At 46.5% G+C, this 16,901-nt stretch overlaps 2 protein-coding genes across 2 annotated transcripts in view; both read right to left on the bottom strand.

The window, feature by feature from the left end:
* fhod3a (formin homology 2 domain containing 3a) overlaps positions 1-16,901 on the bottom strand; it is a 117,047-nt gene that overhangs the window by 30,530 nt on the left and 69,616 nt on the right. The window contains 6 exon segments of the mRNA XM_080858915.1: positions 3,990-4,040; positions 5,131-5,265; positions 6,241-6,294; positions 10,854-10,913; positions 15,347-15,582; positions 16,610-16,753. Coding sequence (XP_080715041.1) covers positions 3,990-4,040; positions 5,131-5,265; positions 6,241-6,294; positions 10,854-10,913; positions 15,347-15,582; positions 16,610-16,753 — 680 coding nt within the window.
* On the bottom strand, positions 10,996-12,180 carry LOC308381183 (uncharacterized protein; the record flags this gene model as incomplete). The annotated part of the gene is made up of 1 exon (XM_080858705.1): positions 10,996-12,180. A coding segment is annotated over one exon (1,185 nt), but the record flags the coding sequence as incomplete, so codon positions are not given.

Genomic DNA, 16,901 nt, shown 5'->3' with positions numbered 1-16,901 from the left:
ATTCCCACTTGCTAGGGATATGCATGAAGACACACACACACACACACACACACACACACACACACACACACACACACACACACACACACACACACACACACACACACACACACACACACACACACACACACTCACACACACACACAGCAAGCCCCGTTAGGAAAGACAGCCAAAAGTTGCTTCATATTTGGGTCTAGTCCAGGATATATATGTGTATGTGTGTGTGTATGTGTGTGTGCGTGTGTGTGTATGTGTGTGTGTGTGTGTGTGTGTGTGTGTGTTTCTTTGTTTGCATGTACACAATGCTATTTATTTGTGTAAATGTATGAAAATGTATGCCCTTACATGTCTGATGACAAATGAGAGTGTGTGTGTGTGTGCGTGTTTGTGTGTGTGCGTTTGATTTTTTGGTCGGAGCATGTAAGTCTATGCATGAATTGTATGTGTTTGTGTGTCTGAGAATGAGTGTGTGTGATCTATGATTAAGTAAGGAGGGGACTTTGTAGAAAATGGACCGTTCAACACCTCAAGTCTTCAAGTCCCCCTACCTATAATCTACCCACCAACTCACCCTCCACCCTGACTGAAGCATCTGTAGCCCCATTTCAGGGGAGGGAGATTTGGGGGGAGGGGGGGGGAGTACGTGACACCCACCCCAACCCAACTGCAGGGCTGTAAGAGCGGAAGGAAAGCGGAGATGTAAATATAAGATAAAATGGGTTGATAAAAGAGACAAAGTGCTCAGAGATGTATGGCTCCAATGTATAGCCCCCAATGTACAGTATGCAACCAATCAGAGATAAGAGAGGGGGGGGTGAGAGACAGAGAGTGTATGAATGTGTGTGTGTGTGTGTGTTTGTGTAAAAGAGAGAGAGAAAGTGTGTGTGTGTGTATGTAGGGGGGGGGTGAAGGAAAAAGACAGAGAGAGAGAGAGAAAAGAGGGGGGGGTTAGAGACAGAGAGTGTATGAATGTGTGTGTGTGTGTTTGTGTGAAAGAGAGAGAGAAAGTTGTGTGTGTGTGTGTGTGTGTGTGTAGGGGGGGAGAGGGAGAGAGAGAGAGAGAGAGAGAGAGAGAGAGAAAGAGGAGAGAGAGAGAGAGAGAGAGAAGCAAAACATGAGCTGTTTGATGTAAAACAGAAGAGAGGCGTCTCTGTGTCCTCCATCTCTCCAGGAGGAAACACGCTCAATCTGAGCTGAGAGACATGAGCCCAAATGGGCAGTGAAATTACCGGGAATAGTTTAGGGTGTGTTTGTAAACACAGGGCTAGGCTCCTCACATGAATTGATCAATGATAAGAAATTACCAGAGAGAGAGAGAGAGAAATTGTGAAAAAAAATGTGTGAAATGTGAAAGGTTGTGAAAAAATTGAAAAATAAATGATATGAAAACTGAAGTGATGAGATGTGTTACAACAAAGCCAGGCAGAGGGAGTATCACATCACCCAAGAGTAAGAGAGAAGGAGAGAAGGAGAGAGAGAGAGAGAGAGACGGAGGGAGAGAGAGAGACGGAGAGGGGGGGGGGGGGGGGGGGGGGGGTAAAAGAGATGTAGACATAGAGAAACACAGCAAGGCGAGAGTAGACAGTTCCACAGATCAAGTGTGTGTGTGTGTGTGTGTGTGTGTGTGCAGAGATAGAGCCAAAGAGATTAAGAGCCTCCTCTAGCCTCCCCAGATTGCCGGAGATAAAGGGCCTGACTGCCATGTCAAATCTGCTCCTCTAAATCAAATGAGTTCCGTAAGCCAGTGGCCCGTGCCATCCATTAAGTACTATCATGTCCACACACACACACACACACACGCACACACACCATTAAGTACTATCATGTCCACACACACACACACACACACACACACACACACACACACACACACACACACACACACACACACACACACACACACACCATCCATTAATGCTATCATGTCCATTAATATCTCCAGCGTCAGGTCAGTCTGTCACTCCCACACACGAGGAGTCACGGGCAGGCTGCTCTGCCACTCCATCAACACACACACACACACACACACACACACACACACACACACACACACACACACACACACACACACACACACACACACACACACACACACACACACACACACACACACACACACACACACACACACACACACACACACACACACACACACACACACACACACACACACACACACACACACACACACACACACACACACACACACGAGGACCAACATGATAAGTGGCAGATGGAGATATGGCTCAAAAGATTCAAATGGCTCCGATAATGCGCTTTTCAGAGACCCCAAAACATATGACATATTAAATCCCGCCTGTCAAGATGGTCATTTTTGTTAGAATGGATATTGTTCCCGGGCCGGAGTATACCCCACTTGTTTTTTAGTCAGCATTGCGTGTACCCACCTCTCAGAAGGAAGTGTATCATTTGCTGTATGGGCTGCTTAAAAAAATTGCAAAATGAAGAGTATACCCACTTCTCCATGGACCACTATACCACTGCACAAGTTACATAATAACACTGTAGCCGTTTGAGTCAAGATACTTCCATCTCAAAGCACCCTATTAATGCTTTGACCTTTACATCTAGCATCTAAGTCCGTTAAGCAGGCTGTATACACCTGACTATACTTTAACAGCTGTCGCTTAACTGATTTAAACTGAAGCTGGTGGAGCTCTGTGAAGAGCAGTGGGGGGACTTTATTAACTTAAGCCTCCAGTAGAGACACAAGCACTTCTGAATGTTCTGTCGTCCTCCTCCAAACAGGCACACACACACACACACACACACACACACACACACACACACACACACAAACACACACACTCCTCCAAAATAAGCAAAACCTCTCGGCAGAAAAAAAAAAGAACCCACTTTTGCCTCCCTGTGCTACGCCAGCAATTATCCTACGTCCCTCTCCAGACACACACACACACACACACACACACACACACACACACACTGAGTCACATGCTATCCTTAGTCCCTCTCCAGACCTGAGAAAGGAGGATGGTGGATGAGAGAGAGAGAAGAGGAGAGGGGGCTGCCAAAACTTAAACCCTGATGTTTCTCTCAGCGCTCAAGCCAACACAATCTATTCGCTTGGCGGAAACAAACGATTTGAAAACAAAACACACACAAAAAAAGATGGAGAGAGAGACAGAGAGAGAGAGAGAGAGAGAGAATGTTGTTTAAAAAAGGAAAGAAAAAAGGAAAGAAAAGGGAGCCTGTGGTGAGGGAAGGCAAAATGAGGTGAACCGATTTGTCCCTTTCTTTTTTTTCTTTCTCTCGAACACACACAGACATACACAGACACACACACACACACACATACACAGACACACACACACACACACAGACATACACACACACAAAGTCATTAGGAAGCACGGACAGACACTGAGAAAAGGAGTACTTTTGGCAGAGCTGGGAATGTTTCGAACCTGAAAACAATTATGCAATAAGGAGTCAGACCTTTGCAGCCTGACCACCTACAGATGACGCCCGCCCTGAGAACGGGGAGCAAGGACCGCGCCCGTCTTTGATCTACACTGCCCCCCCCCCCCCCCCCCCCGTCTCCCATACACCCCCCCCCCCCCCAAGCCTCTCTCTCTCATCACGCTACATCGCATGCCAATACGGAGCAAGTTATCAATAAAAGACTCCAGTAATTCACCTTCTAACAAAGCTCGTAACTAAAACATTTGCACGTACCTGCCTACAACATAACCAACAACACACCATGTATATGATGGGACATCTTGTTACTGTTATACACACACACACACACACACAGACACACACACACACACACACACCTGACTGACAGGAGAGACTAAATAAGCACGGGGTGAAACAGTGAAGGCGAATAAACACACAGCACAGAGTACAGACACACACACACACACACACACACACACACACACACACACACACACACACACACACACACACACACAGGTGAACACACAGCACAGAGTACAGACCTCTCGTCGCGGGCTTGTCTGGCCTCCTCCATCTTGTCCACATAGCCCCGACTGTGCAGGGGGGTAAAGAAGAGAGAACAGAGAGAAGAGGACATGGCTGTGTCAGTGACGTCCTGCTGGCATACACACACACACACACACACACACACACACACACACACACACACACATACACACCTCACACAGGAACAGGTAGATAGAGAGACTTGGAATACGACAGACAGGTGGAGTTGGAGAAGATACTCGGAGGGGAACGGAGCGTGTGTGTGTGTGTGTGTGTGTGTGTGTGTGTGTGTGGCTCAGACAGAGAAGTGTGAAAATGCTAATTTTGGATTCAATGGGGATGTCGATGTTTATTGTGAGACAATCAAAAGCTTTCATTGAGAAGTGTTGCAGGTGATGGTTTCTGTGTTCCTGTGACAATGGTTATTGTTAAAGCGAAGTAATGAAATGGAACTGGATTGAATGGAAATGAACAGCAGATTCAGCTTAATACACCCTCATACTGTGTTTGGGTCAAGGTGACCTGAAACTATATTAAAAAATGATAGATATCGGCGATAAAACTCCATGACTGTCCATCTAGCTTCTAAGGTACATCAAAGTTACATACAATAAATATCTATTTTTATTTTTGACTCTTTTTTTGAGATTTTATATATGTTTACACCTTAGCACTTCAAAATATGACCCAGCCTCTCTGGTGGTGATCACTGCATGTGAAAACAGTCAGGCAGAATAAGAACCCATGGGGAGAAACCCTGGTCTAAAGTAAGCAGTCCTCAGCAGTGATATTAAGATAAAGCTTCACTCGTAAACTTAAACTGGATTTAACATGAAATGCTACAATAAGGAGATTCCCCATGCCTTGATATACAGTATATGAGACAGTTTACCTGCGGGAGCTAAAGCATTCAGTTCTGGGCAGAAAAAAACAAATATTCATAAACTGTATGTTAAGGGAAAAGTGTGTGGCCAAGGTGTGTGTGTGTGTGGTGTGTGTGTGTGTGTGTGTGTGTGTGTGTGTGTGTGTGTGTGTGTGTGTGTGTGTGTGTGTGTGTGTGTGTGTGTGCGTGCGTGTGCGTGTGCGTGTGCGTGTGTGTGTGTGTGTGTGTGTGTGTGTGTGTGTGTGAACACTCACCCGAGGCGGTTCCTCTCCTCCCTCTCGATCTGCTGCAGTCGCTCCTCTCTCTCCAGGCGTCTCCTGTCGCGCTGAGCTGCCAGAGACTCCTGGTGCTGCCGGTAGGAGGAGGACAGCAGACCCCCCAGAGGAGCCCTGATAGTCACACACACACACACACACACACACACTCAGTCACGGAGGAAGTTCTGTTTTTCACTGGGCTCTCTATCCATGTCTCTCTCTCTCTTTCTTGCCCTCTCCCTCACCCACTTTTCCCCAATCTCCCAATGTCTTTCTGATAGATAGATAGATAGATAGATAGATAGATAGAGCCCTGATTGATAGATAGATAGATAGATAGATGGATACTTTATTGATCCCCAGGGGAAATTAAGGTCATCCAGTAGCTTACACTTAACTCACAAACATACATACATGAATCACAATAAACACAATACACACAATACACACAATACACATAGGGAGCCCTGATGAGGGAGGGAGGAAGATTGGGATGGCTAAGAAATATGACACATAACATACAGTACCAGTCAAAATTTTGGACACACCTCTAATTTTTTCGAGGAAGTGTTTTCTTTACTTTTATTATTTTCTACACGGTAGATAACTACTGAATACATTTAAACTACAAAATAACACACATGGAATGATGTACAAAACAAAACAAGTGTTATCTTCCATTTAGAAAATGATAGTAAGTAGTAGAAAGTAAAGAAAAAAATTAGAAGGTGTGTCCAAACTTTTGACTGGTCAAGTATACAGAGAGTTTACAGTTACAGTGAGGATGGAGAATTGAGGTGTGGCTCAAATGTATGTGCTGAATGTGTGGTATGTGAATTGATGTGTATGAGTGTGTCTGTCAGTAGCTGTATGTGTGTGTGTGTGTGTGTGTGTGTGTGTGTGTGTGTGTGTGTGTGTGTATAGGGGGGGGGGGGGGGGTCGTATGTGTGTGTGTGTGTGTGTGTGTGTGTGAGTGTGTGTGTGGGGGGGGGGGGGGTCGTATGTGTGTGTGTGTGTGTGTGTGTGTGTGTGTGTGTGTGTGTGTGTGTGTGTGTGTGTGTGAGTGTATGTGTCTATGCATGTAGATTTTTCAATGTGTCTTCTCACCTGTCACCATTAGCAGCTGAAGAAGGAGGATTGATAAAGGACGACTTCCCATTCCTGTGTGACAATGAGACAGAGAGAGATACAGAGAAGAAAGAGAGAGTGACAAAGAGGGAGAGACAAAGGGAGAGAGAGAGAGACAGAGAGAGACAGAGAGAGATACAGAGAAGAAAGAGAGAGTGACAAAGAGGGAGAGACAGAGAGAGAGAGAGAGAGATACAGAGAAGAAAGAGGGAGAGACAGAGAGAGAGAGAGAGAGGGAGAGAGAGAGAGAGAGAGAGAGAGAATGAAAGCAAGAGAGAGTCATTAATGTGTCAGGTGATGGTGTCCTGTTGGGGTCAGTTCAGAGCAAGTTAAAGTGCTAATACAAGTGCGTGTTTGTCACACCTACAGTCGAGTCAGCAGTATTAAGTGGAACAACCGACAGTGTGTCAGGGTGCCTCTAGGAAGCCTCTACCAACAGCTAAACAGCAGGGTCACGCAGCATAGAAGGTTCCAGAAGCGAAGCGACAGAGAGCAAACACACAGCACATGAAACACAAGAGAAGCAAAAGCATTAGCCACGGCTAATTAGACTGACATGGATCAGTCCGAGTGAAAGCTGGACGGATGTAAAGTGCTTGAAGAAGCGAGTGAGTGAAAAGAAGAGAGAAACTCAAGAGATATTAAAACCCGTAGTCACTGGTGGTGCCAGGGGGTCGGTGGGGGGGGGGGGGGGGTTATCATGTGACTTAAGTACTGCAGGGTGCGAGAGAAATCTACAAGAAATGTTGAAGGCAGGAAGACGAAGTTAAGAGATCGTATTATTCAGTGGTGGAAAAATTACTGAGAGAAAGAAAAAAGGTCCGTGAGGGGGATCAAAACCAGTGGTGTCAGAAAGTGCCTCGAGAACTACAAAACATGGTGCCAGTGCAGGGTGCAAGGTGCCAGTTTCTTTCCCTCGTGTGATTATGGGAAATGTAGTTTTTTTCCCTTGTGTGATTATGGGAAATGTAGTTTTTTTCCCCCTCTAAAATCTCCCCCTCTGACCTGTCCCCCTTGGCTTTGATCGGCGTCCTCTCCTCCTCCTCCTTCTCCTCCGGGAGGTCGTAGGAGAAGAGATGGAAGGGCGAGTGGGGGAGGTAGGGGAGGCGCTCCAGGGGGCGAGAGGAGACCTCCGAGGCCGACGGGATGCTTATGGACGACTTGCGGCGGGCGAGGAGAGACGCCAGTAAGGAGGGCTGGGGCGGGTCGGCGGGGGAGGAGACCCCAGACGGAGGAGAAGACTCTTCACTCGTCCTCTTCTTCTTCTCTCCCTCCTTCACCTCTTCCCTTCCTCCCCGAGTCGTGGTGGTTGTGACGGGTGCGGTGGGCTTGTTTGGTGATGGTGGTTGTGTCGGGTGTGTTTGTTTGGCAGCGGATCCACTGAAGCAGCAGCAGGCCAGGAGAGGGGGATGCAGGAGGGAAGCAGAGATGAAAGAGTGGCTGGGCCAAACACAGAGGACATTCTAGATCATTCTGGATAATTCTAGAATGGCTGCCATGGGATATGGGTTCTAGAGCATTCTGGATCATTCTAGAATGGCTGCCATGGGATATGGGTTCTAGATCATTCTGGATCATTCTAGAATGGCTGCCATGGGATATGGGTTCTAGAGCATTCTGGAATATCAGCCATTTAAACACCACTTTCAGGAGCGTGAGATGGGATACAATGGGTGACCGAACATATAAGTTCTAATATTTCACTGCCTTTACAGAACTACTGTCTGTCTGCGTGTGTATTTGGGCGAGTAAAACTGTGTGTATAGGTGTGTGCACTGTGAATGTGATTGTATGTTAATGAGCATGACTTTGTGTGTGTGTCTGTGTGAGTGTTTGTTTGTGTGTGTGTGTCTACGCATGTGTGTGCGTACTGTATGTATGCATGTGTGTGTTTGTGCGTGTGTTTGAGTGTGTAATTTGTGTGTGTTTGTGCGTGTGTTTGAGTGTGTAATTTTCTGTGTGTGTGTGTGCGTCTATGAACGCACTGTACTGAGTGTGTGTGTGTGTGTGTGTGTGTGTGTGTTTGTGTGAATGCACTGTACTGAGTGTGTGTGTGTGTGTGTGTGATAGATAACTACAGGAGTGAGAGGGAGAGGGGGGTTGACCCTGCAGTCCTTCGGTACCTGAGGCCACCCTGATCAGAGGACTCCCCCTCCCCCTCCTCCTCTGTCCCAGACTCTGTCACCAACTCCTCTTCGTCCTCATCCTCCTCCTCATACTCCTCCTCTCTGTCGTGGAGGAGGGAGGGGTGGATGGAGGGAGCACAGAGGGGAAAAAAGAGAGAAGAAACAGGAGAGAGCAGAGCAAGGAAAAAAGGAGAGAGAGGGAAAAATCATGCAAGGACTCAGACATGACATTACAGAGACGCAGAGACACAGAGACACAGAGACACAGAGACACACAGAGACACGGAGAGACACAGAGACACAGAGACACAGAGACACAGAGATACAGAGACACAGAGACACAGAGACACACAGAGACACGGAGAGACAGAGACACACAGACACAGAGACACGGAGAGACAGAGACACACAGACACGGAGACACGGAGAGACAGAGACACACAGACACACAGACACGTAGAAACAGAGAGACATAGACACAGAGATAGAGACACAGAGACACAGAGACACTCAGAGACACGGAGAGACAGAGACACAGAGACACACAGACACAGAGACACAGAGACACACAGAGACAGAGAGACACAGAGACAGAGACACAGAGACACAGAGAGACACAGAGACACAGAGACACAGAGACACAGAGACACACAGAGACACGGAGAGACAGAGACACAGAGACACAGAGACACACAGACACAGAGACACAGAGACACACAGAGACACGGAGAGACAGAGACACAGAGACACACAGACACAGAGACACGGAGAGACAGAGACACACAGACACGGAGACACGGAGAGACAGAGACACACAGACACACAGACACACAGACACACAGACACGTAGAAACAGAGAGACATAGACACAGAGATAGAGACACAGAGACACAGAGACACTCAGAGACACGGAGAGACAGAGACACAGAGACACACAGACACAGAGACACAGAGACACACAGAGACAGAGAGACACAGAGACAGAGACACAGAGACACAGAGAGAGAGACAGAGACACAGAGACACAGAGACACAGAGACACACAGAGACACGGAGAGACAGAGACACAGAGACACAGAGACACACAAAGACACGGAGAGACAGAGACACAGAGACACAGAGACACAGAGACACAGAAACACACAGACACAGAGACACAGAGACACACAGAGACACGGAGAGACAGAGAAACAGAGACATAGAAACACAGATACACAGAGATAGAGACACAGAGATAGAGACACAGAGACACAGAGACACAGAGACATAGAAACACACAGCAGGAAAACAGAGCAGAAGGCTGTCACTGTTCCAACCATCATCTAGCTGAAAAGACACGCCTCACCATGGACTGCTGAGCCTTCACTGTAGACAGTAAAACCCAAGTGATCCACACATGCACACACACACACACACACACACACACACACACACACACACACACACACACACCCACACACACACACACACCCAATTACAAGATCTTGACAGAGACATCAAGAGAGCTCTGCTGTGACTTTAAAGTGAACCTTCAAAAAACCTACAGTGCACGCTGTGTACCTGCGTGCTGTGCATGTGTGTGTGCGTGCCGTGTGTGTGTATGTGTGTGTCTGCGTGCCGTGTGTGTGTGTGTGTGTGTGTTGATGGCCTGGCGAGAATGCAAGGTATGCATTTACACATGTTCGGGGGCGGAGGCCAAGGGTTCAGCGCTCGGGCTAACATGTTGACAGTCAAACACGAACCAGATGAGAAAGTCGGCGCTCGTCTTGGCCACAACACTTGTAACGGCACACACACACACACACACACACACACACACACACACACACACACACACACACACACACACTTGTAACGGCATTCCTTTAACAAGGGATGGTGGAGATTAACACGAGCATGTGAGATGGATACGATATTTATGAAAGCGATATGCAGAGCGGGTGTTCCCCGTGTAAGAGTGCACGTGTAGGGCTGGGTGAACATGTGTGTGTGTCTGTGTGTGTGTGTGTGTGTGTGTGTGTGTGTGTGTGTGTGTGTGTGTGTGTGTGTGTGTGTGTGCAGGGAAGCACAGAGTGTCTTCTCCACATGGCTACATCTCCGATTTATGGCTCCACCAATGATGAATCCGTAAAGATAAAACAACGAAGTAAGAGAAGAGATAGCCTCCCTCACACTGCCCATAAGGAGATAGAACGTGTCCAAACTGTATGTCTAATCTTAACATCTCTCACATCCCTCTCTCTCTCTCTCTCTCACACACACTCTCACACACACACACACACACACACACACACACACACACACACACACACACACACACACACAAACACACACACACACACACACACACAGACAGAGCTTCACCAGCAAAAGAGCACTCTACACAGTTTATCTCCAGCGCATGCTATTAGCATTAGCATAGCTCCAGCCATGTGTGTGAATGCCACGCCACACTACTATACTTACATGGGCCAAGGGCCAAAGTCTGCCTCATTCAGGCCCTGGTTCCCAAAGGGCCCCAGAGCTCTGAGAGGGGGCAGGTGACCAAGGGGGGACGGGGGGTGGGGGGGGGGGGGGGGGGGGGCGGAGACGGAGCGCGATGGAGAGAAGGAGGAAGCAAGGGGAGGAGGGGGATGAAGGGAGTAGAACAAGAAAAGAGGAGAGACCAAGAGGAGGTAATGTTGGTAGTAGATGTGCGGGAGCGGATGGATAGATGGATGGATGGGTGGATGGATGGATGGGTGGATGAAAGGGACGATGGATGGATGGATGGGTGGATGGATGGGTGGATGGATGGATGGATGGATGGATGGATGGATGGATGGATGGATTGGTGGATGGATGGATGGATGGATGGGTGGATGAAAGGGACGATGGATGGATGGATGGATGGATGGGAGGAATTGAGGATGGGATGGATGGGTGGATGGAAGGAAGGAGGGATGGATGGATGGATGGATGGGTGGATGGATGGATGGGTGGATGAAAGGGACGATGGATGGATGGATGGGTGGATGGATGGGTGGATGGATGGATGGATGGATGGATGGATGGATGGATGGATGGATTGGTGGATGGATGGATGGATGGATGGGTGGATGAAAGGGACGATGGATGGATGGATGGATGGATGGGAGGAATTGAGGATGGGATGGATGGGTGGATGGAAGGAAGGAGGGATAGATGGATGGATGGATGGGTGGATGGATGGATGGGTGGATGAAAGGGACGATGGATGGATGGATGGATGGATGGATGGATGGGAGAAATTGAGGATGGGATGGATGGGTGGATGGAAGGGAGGAGGGATGGATGGATGGATGGATGGATGGATGGATGGGTGGATGAAAGGGACGATGGATGGATGGATGGATGGATGGATGGGAGGAATTGAGGATGGGATAGATGGGTGGATGGAAGGGAGGAGGGATGGATGGATGGATGGATGGATGGATGGATGGATGGATGGGTGGATGGATGGATGGATGGATGGATGGATGGATGGGAGGAATTGAGGATGGGATGGATGGGTGGATGGAAGGGAGGAGGGATGGATGGATGGATGGATGGATGGATGGATGGGTGGATGAAAGGGACGATGGATGGATGGATGGATGGATGGATGGATGGATGGATGGATGGATGGGAGGAATTGAGGATGGGATAGATGGGTGGATGGAAGGGAGGAGGGATGGATGGATGGATGGATGGGAGGAATTGAGGATGGGATGGATGGGTGGATGGGAGGATGGATGGATGGATGGATGGATGGATGGATGGATGGATGGGTGGATGGGAGGAAAGAGGGAGAGAGGGAGAGAGATCCAACAGGTCAGCCATGGGAAAATGCCATGATCTTCAATACTAGAGGGTGTGAGCCTAGTGTTCTATAAGTCCATGATCAGACCTGGGTCAATAGAGACATTATCTGCACTGAATAATTAATACATATATGATTAGAGTATAGTATTGTAAAGCAGAACTAAAAGAGTAGTATAATATAGTATAGTATAGATTATTATAACACGGGTAGATGGAATTATAACACGGGTAGATGGAATCCACCATTCTGAGAGTTAGTTCCGGGGTGTGCTATATTCTACGGTATAGTAACTGTACGACCTGTTTTCATCTACCTGAGCGTTCCATATCAGTACGCACTCAAAAGGAAATATCTATCCAAGATGGCGGCGTGTTGTGGCTAATGTAGTGGGGAGTGTTTCATGTGAATTAAGCTATCTACACGACTTTTTATATGTCTAAATTGACTCGGTTAGTTGTTTCTGTGCTACGCGAATGTTGCAGAGTATTGAAAGTCTTTACTGAAAGTCTCGAATATTATTTGTAGTTGACTTTTAGCGCTTAGACCAAAAACCCATTTGAAACACACGTAGCTTTTGTGCTAGGTCTAACAGACGTTAAATTCCCAATGCTATTTGTCTGTCGCATAGCAACAGCCACACAAAGGGGGACTATTTTCTCTTGGCTACTGAAATGCGATACACAACGTTTGGTGTCTACAACTTTTTTTGTCCTGAAAGGCAGCTTACTGTTTACTTTAATTGTACTTAATATTTTGGAGTCGCTGGCAACCGTGTTATAAAAGCAATAAGGTACTCGAGTCAGTACGGTATCGTCAATAATGTACTTGCGCGTCGGGCCTAACAACTCCCTCGAACGAGTACATTATTGACGATACCGTACTGCCTCTCGAACCTTATTGCTTAAGTATAGTATAGATTTGTTTAGTATAGTATAGAGTAGTATAGTATAGATTCGTTTAATATAGTATAGTATAGAGTAGTATAGTATAGATTTGTTTAATATAGTATAGTATAGTATAGTATAGAGTAGTATAGAGTAGTATAGTGTAGATTAGTTTAATATAGTATAGTATACAGTAGTGTGGTCAAAATTACTTACAGACAACTGGAGTGGTACTGCAGATTTATTAACGATATCGGGAGCATTGTTACAAGCAATCCATGTTCATGAAATGTCCCACAACAATGCCCATCAGTCTCTGGGCAAACTGAGCTCTTATACCTAAAACCCCTCCCTCGGACTAATACACTGTGGCCACCTTGTCCTCCACTATAGATAAGACTATTGACATAGGATCCCCTTACCCCAAGTCTTGACTAACTCTCTCAGCTCATCAAACCTTACCCAACAGGTCAAACAGAATACATGGCCACACTAAGTTACCAATTCAATTTATGTTATCCTATGGAATCCTATACTAACCTACTTAATTAAATGTGAAACATGTATTTTTTATCCCACAGTAGTATAGTATAGTCTAGTCTAGTATAGATTAGTTTAATATAGTATAGTATAGTGTAGAGTAGTATAGTATAGATTAGTTTAATATAGTATAGTATTGTATAGTATAGTGTAGTGTAGAGTAGTATAGCATAGTATAGATTAGTTTAATATAGTATAGTATTGTATAGTATAGTATAGTATAGTATAGTGTAGTGTAGAGTAGTATAGTATAGTATTGTACAGAGTAGAAAAGTAGGTAATGGTTCTTCACAGAATGTCTACGTGTTACAGTAAGGGGAAAAAAGCTTGGAAAATGCTGTTTCCCATTGAAATATTATGACTTAAGTGATATTTCAGAATTAAACCTGGAATAAATGTATCTAATTTTGACACAGGTCTGATTTAATCTCCAGTTTATCCTAAAGTGTGATTTTGTGATTGTAGGTATTAATACGGTTCTGATTTTTCAGAGCTTGAAACTCTTTACCTGAAAACACCTCTAGAGATCACCAGGAACTCTTTCCTTCAGAGAGTGAACTCACAAAGCAGTAGTGTGTAGAAAGTGTTAATGCTTCGGTGATAAACACACACTCTTCCTAGAGTTCTCTGCTCACACAACTAAACCCGTGGTTTAGGTCTTGGGGCAATGAGTCTGTTTAGAATCATCGTGCCCAGTGATCGGTGCAGCGAGTGGCAGAAGCATAGACATATAGAATTACTAGATGACTCACAGCGGAGTTTTGAACGTCCGCAGAGGTCGGCCATCCTACTCCAGGAGGATCGCTTACCGTAACATTGTGTTGGCAGTGATAAATGTACTTTTTAAATAACCATAGCTTACTCAATTTTCAACAGATTTTTAAACGTGTTGGTTTGTTATAAACGTCAGAGAAAAAACTTTTATTTAAAAAGTACATTTATCACTACCAACACAATGTTACGGTGAGCGATCCTCCTGGAGTAAGATGGCCGACCTATGCGGACGTTCGACTCTGTTGGCCGGCAACGCGGATAAGATATCTAGTAATTCTATTAGTCTATGGGAGCATATCCATGCTGTGTGGAAAGAAGCATGGTATATATACTGGACTCAAGGCTGCAGGCCTGGTCCCGCCTGGCTGAGTAAACGTGAACTTACATCGACTGGAGGCTCACACACTCACACAACCGAGGATTTCTGGGGTAAACAAACACGTGGAAGTGTTGTCATCAGGTTTAAAAAACATTTTGAAAATCTGATATTGTGTGTGTATGTATGGACTGCATGTATGTACAGTATGTATGTATGTATGTATGTATGTATGTATGTATGTATGTATGTATGTATGCATATATGTATGTATGTATGTATGTATGTATGTATGTATGTATGTATGTATGTATGTATGTATGTATGTATGTATGTTTGTGTTTATGTGTGTATGTGTGTATGTGTGTATGTGTGTGTGTGTGTGTGTGTGTTTGTATGTGTGTGTGTGTGTGTGTGTGTGTGTGTGTGTGTATGTGTGTGTGTCTGTGTGCCGGAACATAACAGTCAGACAGGCAAAAGCCACAGAAAGAGAGTCTTCTTTCTCTCCATCTTTGTCCCTCTCTCCAATCAACTTAATTGGTTCTCCTATCCCTTCTTACTTCATGCTTTTCATGCTCTCTCTCTCTCTCTCTCTCTCTCTCTCTCTCTCTCTCTCTCTCACCTCTCGCTCATGTCCTCTGCCTTCTGGCCGCTGAAGGGCCGGAATCCCGTGCGGTGTGGGGAGGCGGGGCTTAGTGGAGAGGCGGGGCCCGAGCGGCCCAATGAGTGCCTTCTGCTGCGGCGCCTCTCCAGGCTGTGCTTGTCGCTGCCGCCCCCGACGCTGGTCCGTCGGCGGTCCCTGCAGCCCGATGGCGGGGGCTCGGTGTTGTCGTCGCCATCCTCGTGACGCAAGGTCGCCTGCAGGTCACAGGGCATGAAGACAGAAAGTCAGCCATAAGATATCACTAATTACTGTTTCTAAAGCATGAGTCTCAAACTGAGGCCCGCGGGCCACTTCCGGCCCCCCTAGCGATTCATCCGGCCCGCGAAGTTCCATTGATTTAAAGAAAAAATAGAAAAGTTCAATTGATTTAAATGCACCATCCCAACGTTTACCGTAAAAATCTACCCCCCCAATGACCAGACTGGATGCTCATCGCCCCCCGGGTAATTTGAGTTTGAGACCCCTGTTCTAAAGAGACGTGGCCAGATAACTACATTCAGTCCTTTACAAGTTGCTTGTGCCAGTTGCACAGGATGACTAGCATGAGAGCAGTTTGAAGATCCTCAGCACTACATAGCATTCAGCAGATGGTTTTACCTACAGCAGCCTACAGTACACCTGGAATCAGCATGTGGGCTCTCTGGAAATCGAATTCATCAAATACACTCCTCAGAGTTCCAAACACACACACACACACACACACACACACACACACACACACACACACACACACACACACACACACACACACACACACACACAGAGACACACACACACACACACACACACGAACACACAGAGACACACACACACACACACACACACACACACACACACACACACACACACACACAACACACACACACACACAGCTGTTTGGATTGAGTGGGATCTCTGGAAATCAAAGTCAGGTTGTCAGTTTTGTGGCATCCCCTCGCTCTATCACTAGGGCTCCAGGTAGCTCCACTGTATGATGATGGCAACTCGCCTCTCTCTACCAAGCTGGCCCCCAAGCAGATGGGTCCGCTCTTTCAGCAGTGGTTCTGCTCAAAGTTTCTTCCTGTTCAAAGGGAGTCTTTCCTTCTAGGGGGTTCAGTTACTTTAATTGCTATGTGAGTGCCGAAGTTTGTGCGAATTTGTGAGTGTGTGTGTGCGTGTGTGTGTGTATGTGTGAAGAAGTGTGTTTGAGATGAATTGAATTGTAAGATGTTGGCATCCCACCTCGTAGATGTTGAGCTGCTCCACCAGATCCAGGTCGGTGCCCTTCCTGCCCAGGTGCCTGCGGGTCATCGTGTCCATGCCCTGCTCCTCCAGCACGTCCACCATGTCGTAGAACGAGTCCTGATCGGGCAACGCCGCCAGGGTCTGTGTAAATAACCCCATATAAGGACTATTATTTTGGGTTGATTGCCTGTTTTGGATTTGCCTTATTGATCTGTGATATGTGCCTAAATGAGAATGTATTGTTTGAAGAATTTATTGAGGGTTTATGCCACCTTATTACACGGCTCTT

This window comes from Sprattus sprattus, assembly GCF_963457725.1.
Source record: "Sprattus sprattus genome assembly, chromosome: 20".
In the NCBI taxonomy this organism is placed as follows: domain Eukaryota; kingdom Metazoa; phylum Chordata; class Actinopteri; order Clupeiformes; family Clupeidae; genus Sprattus; species Sprattus sprattus.
Note: the sequence above shows the minus strand (reverse complement) of the source record. Positions and strands in the feature narration are given on the sequence as shown.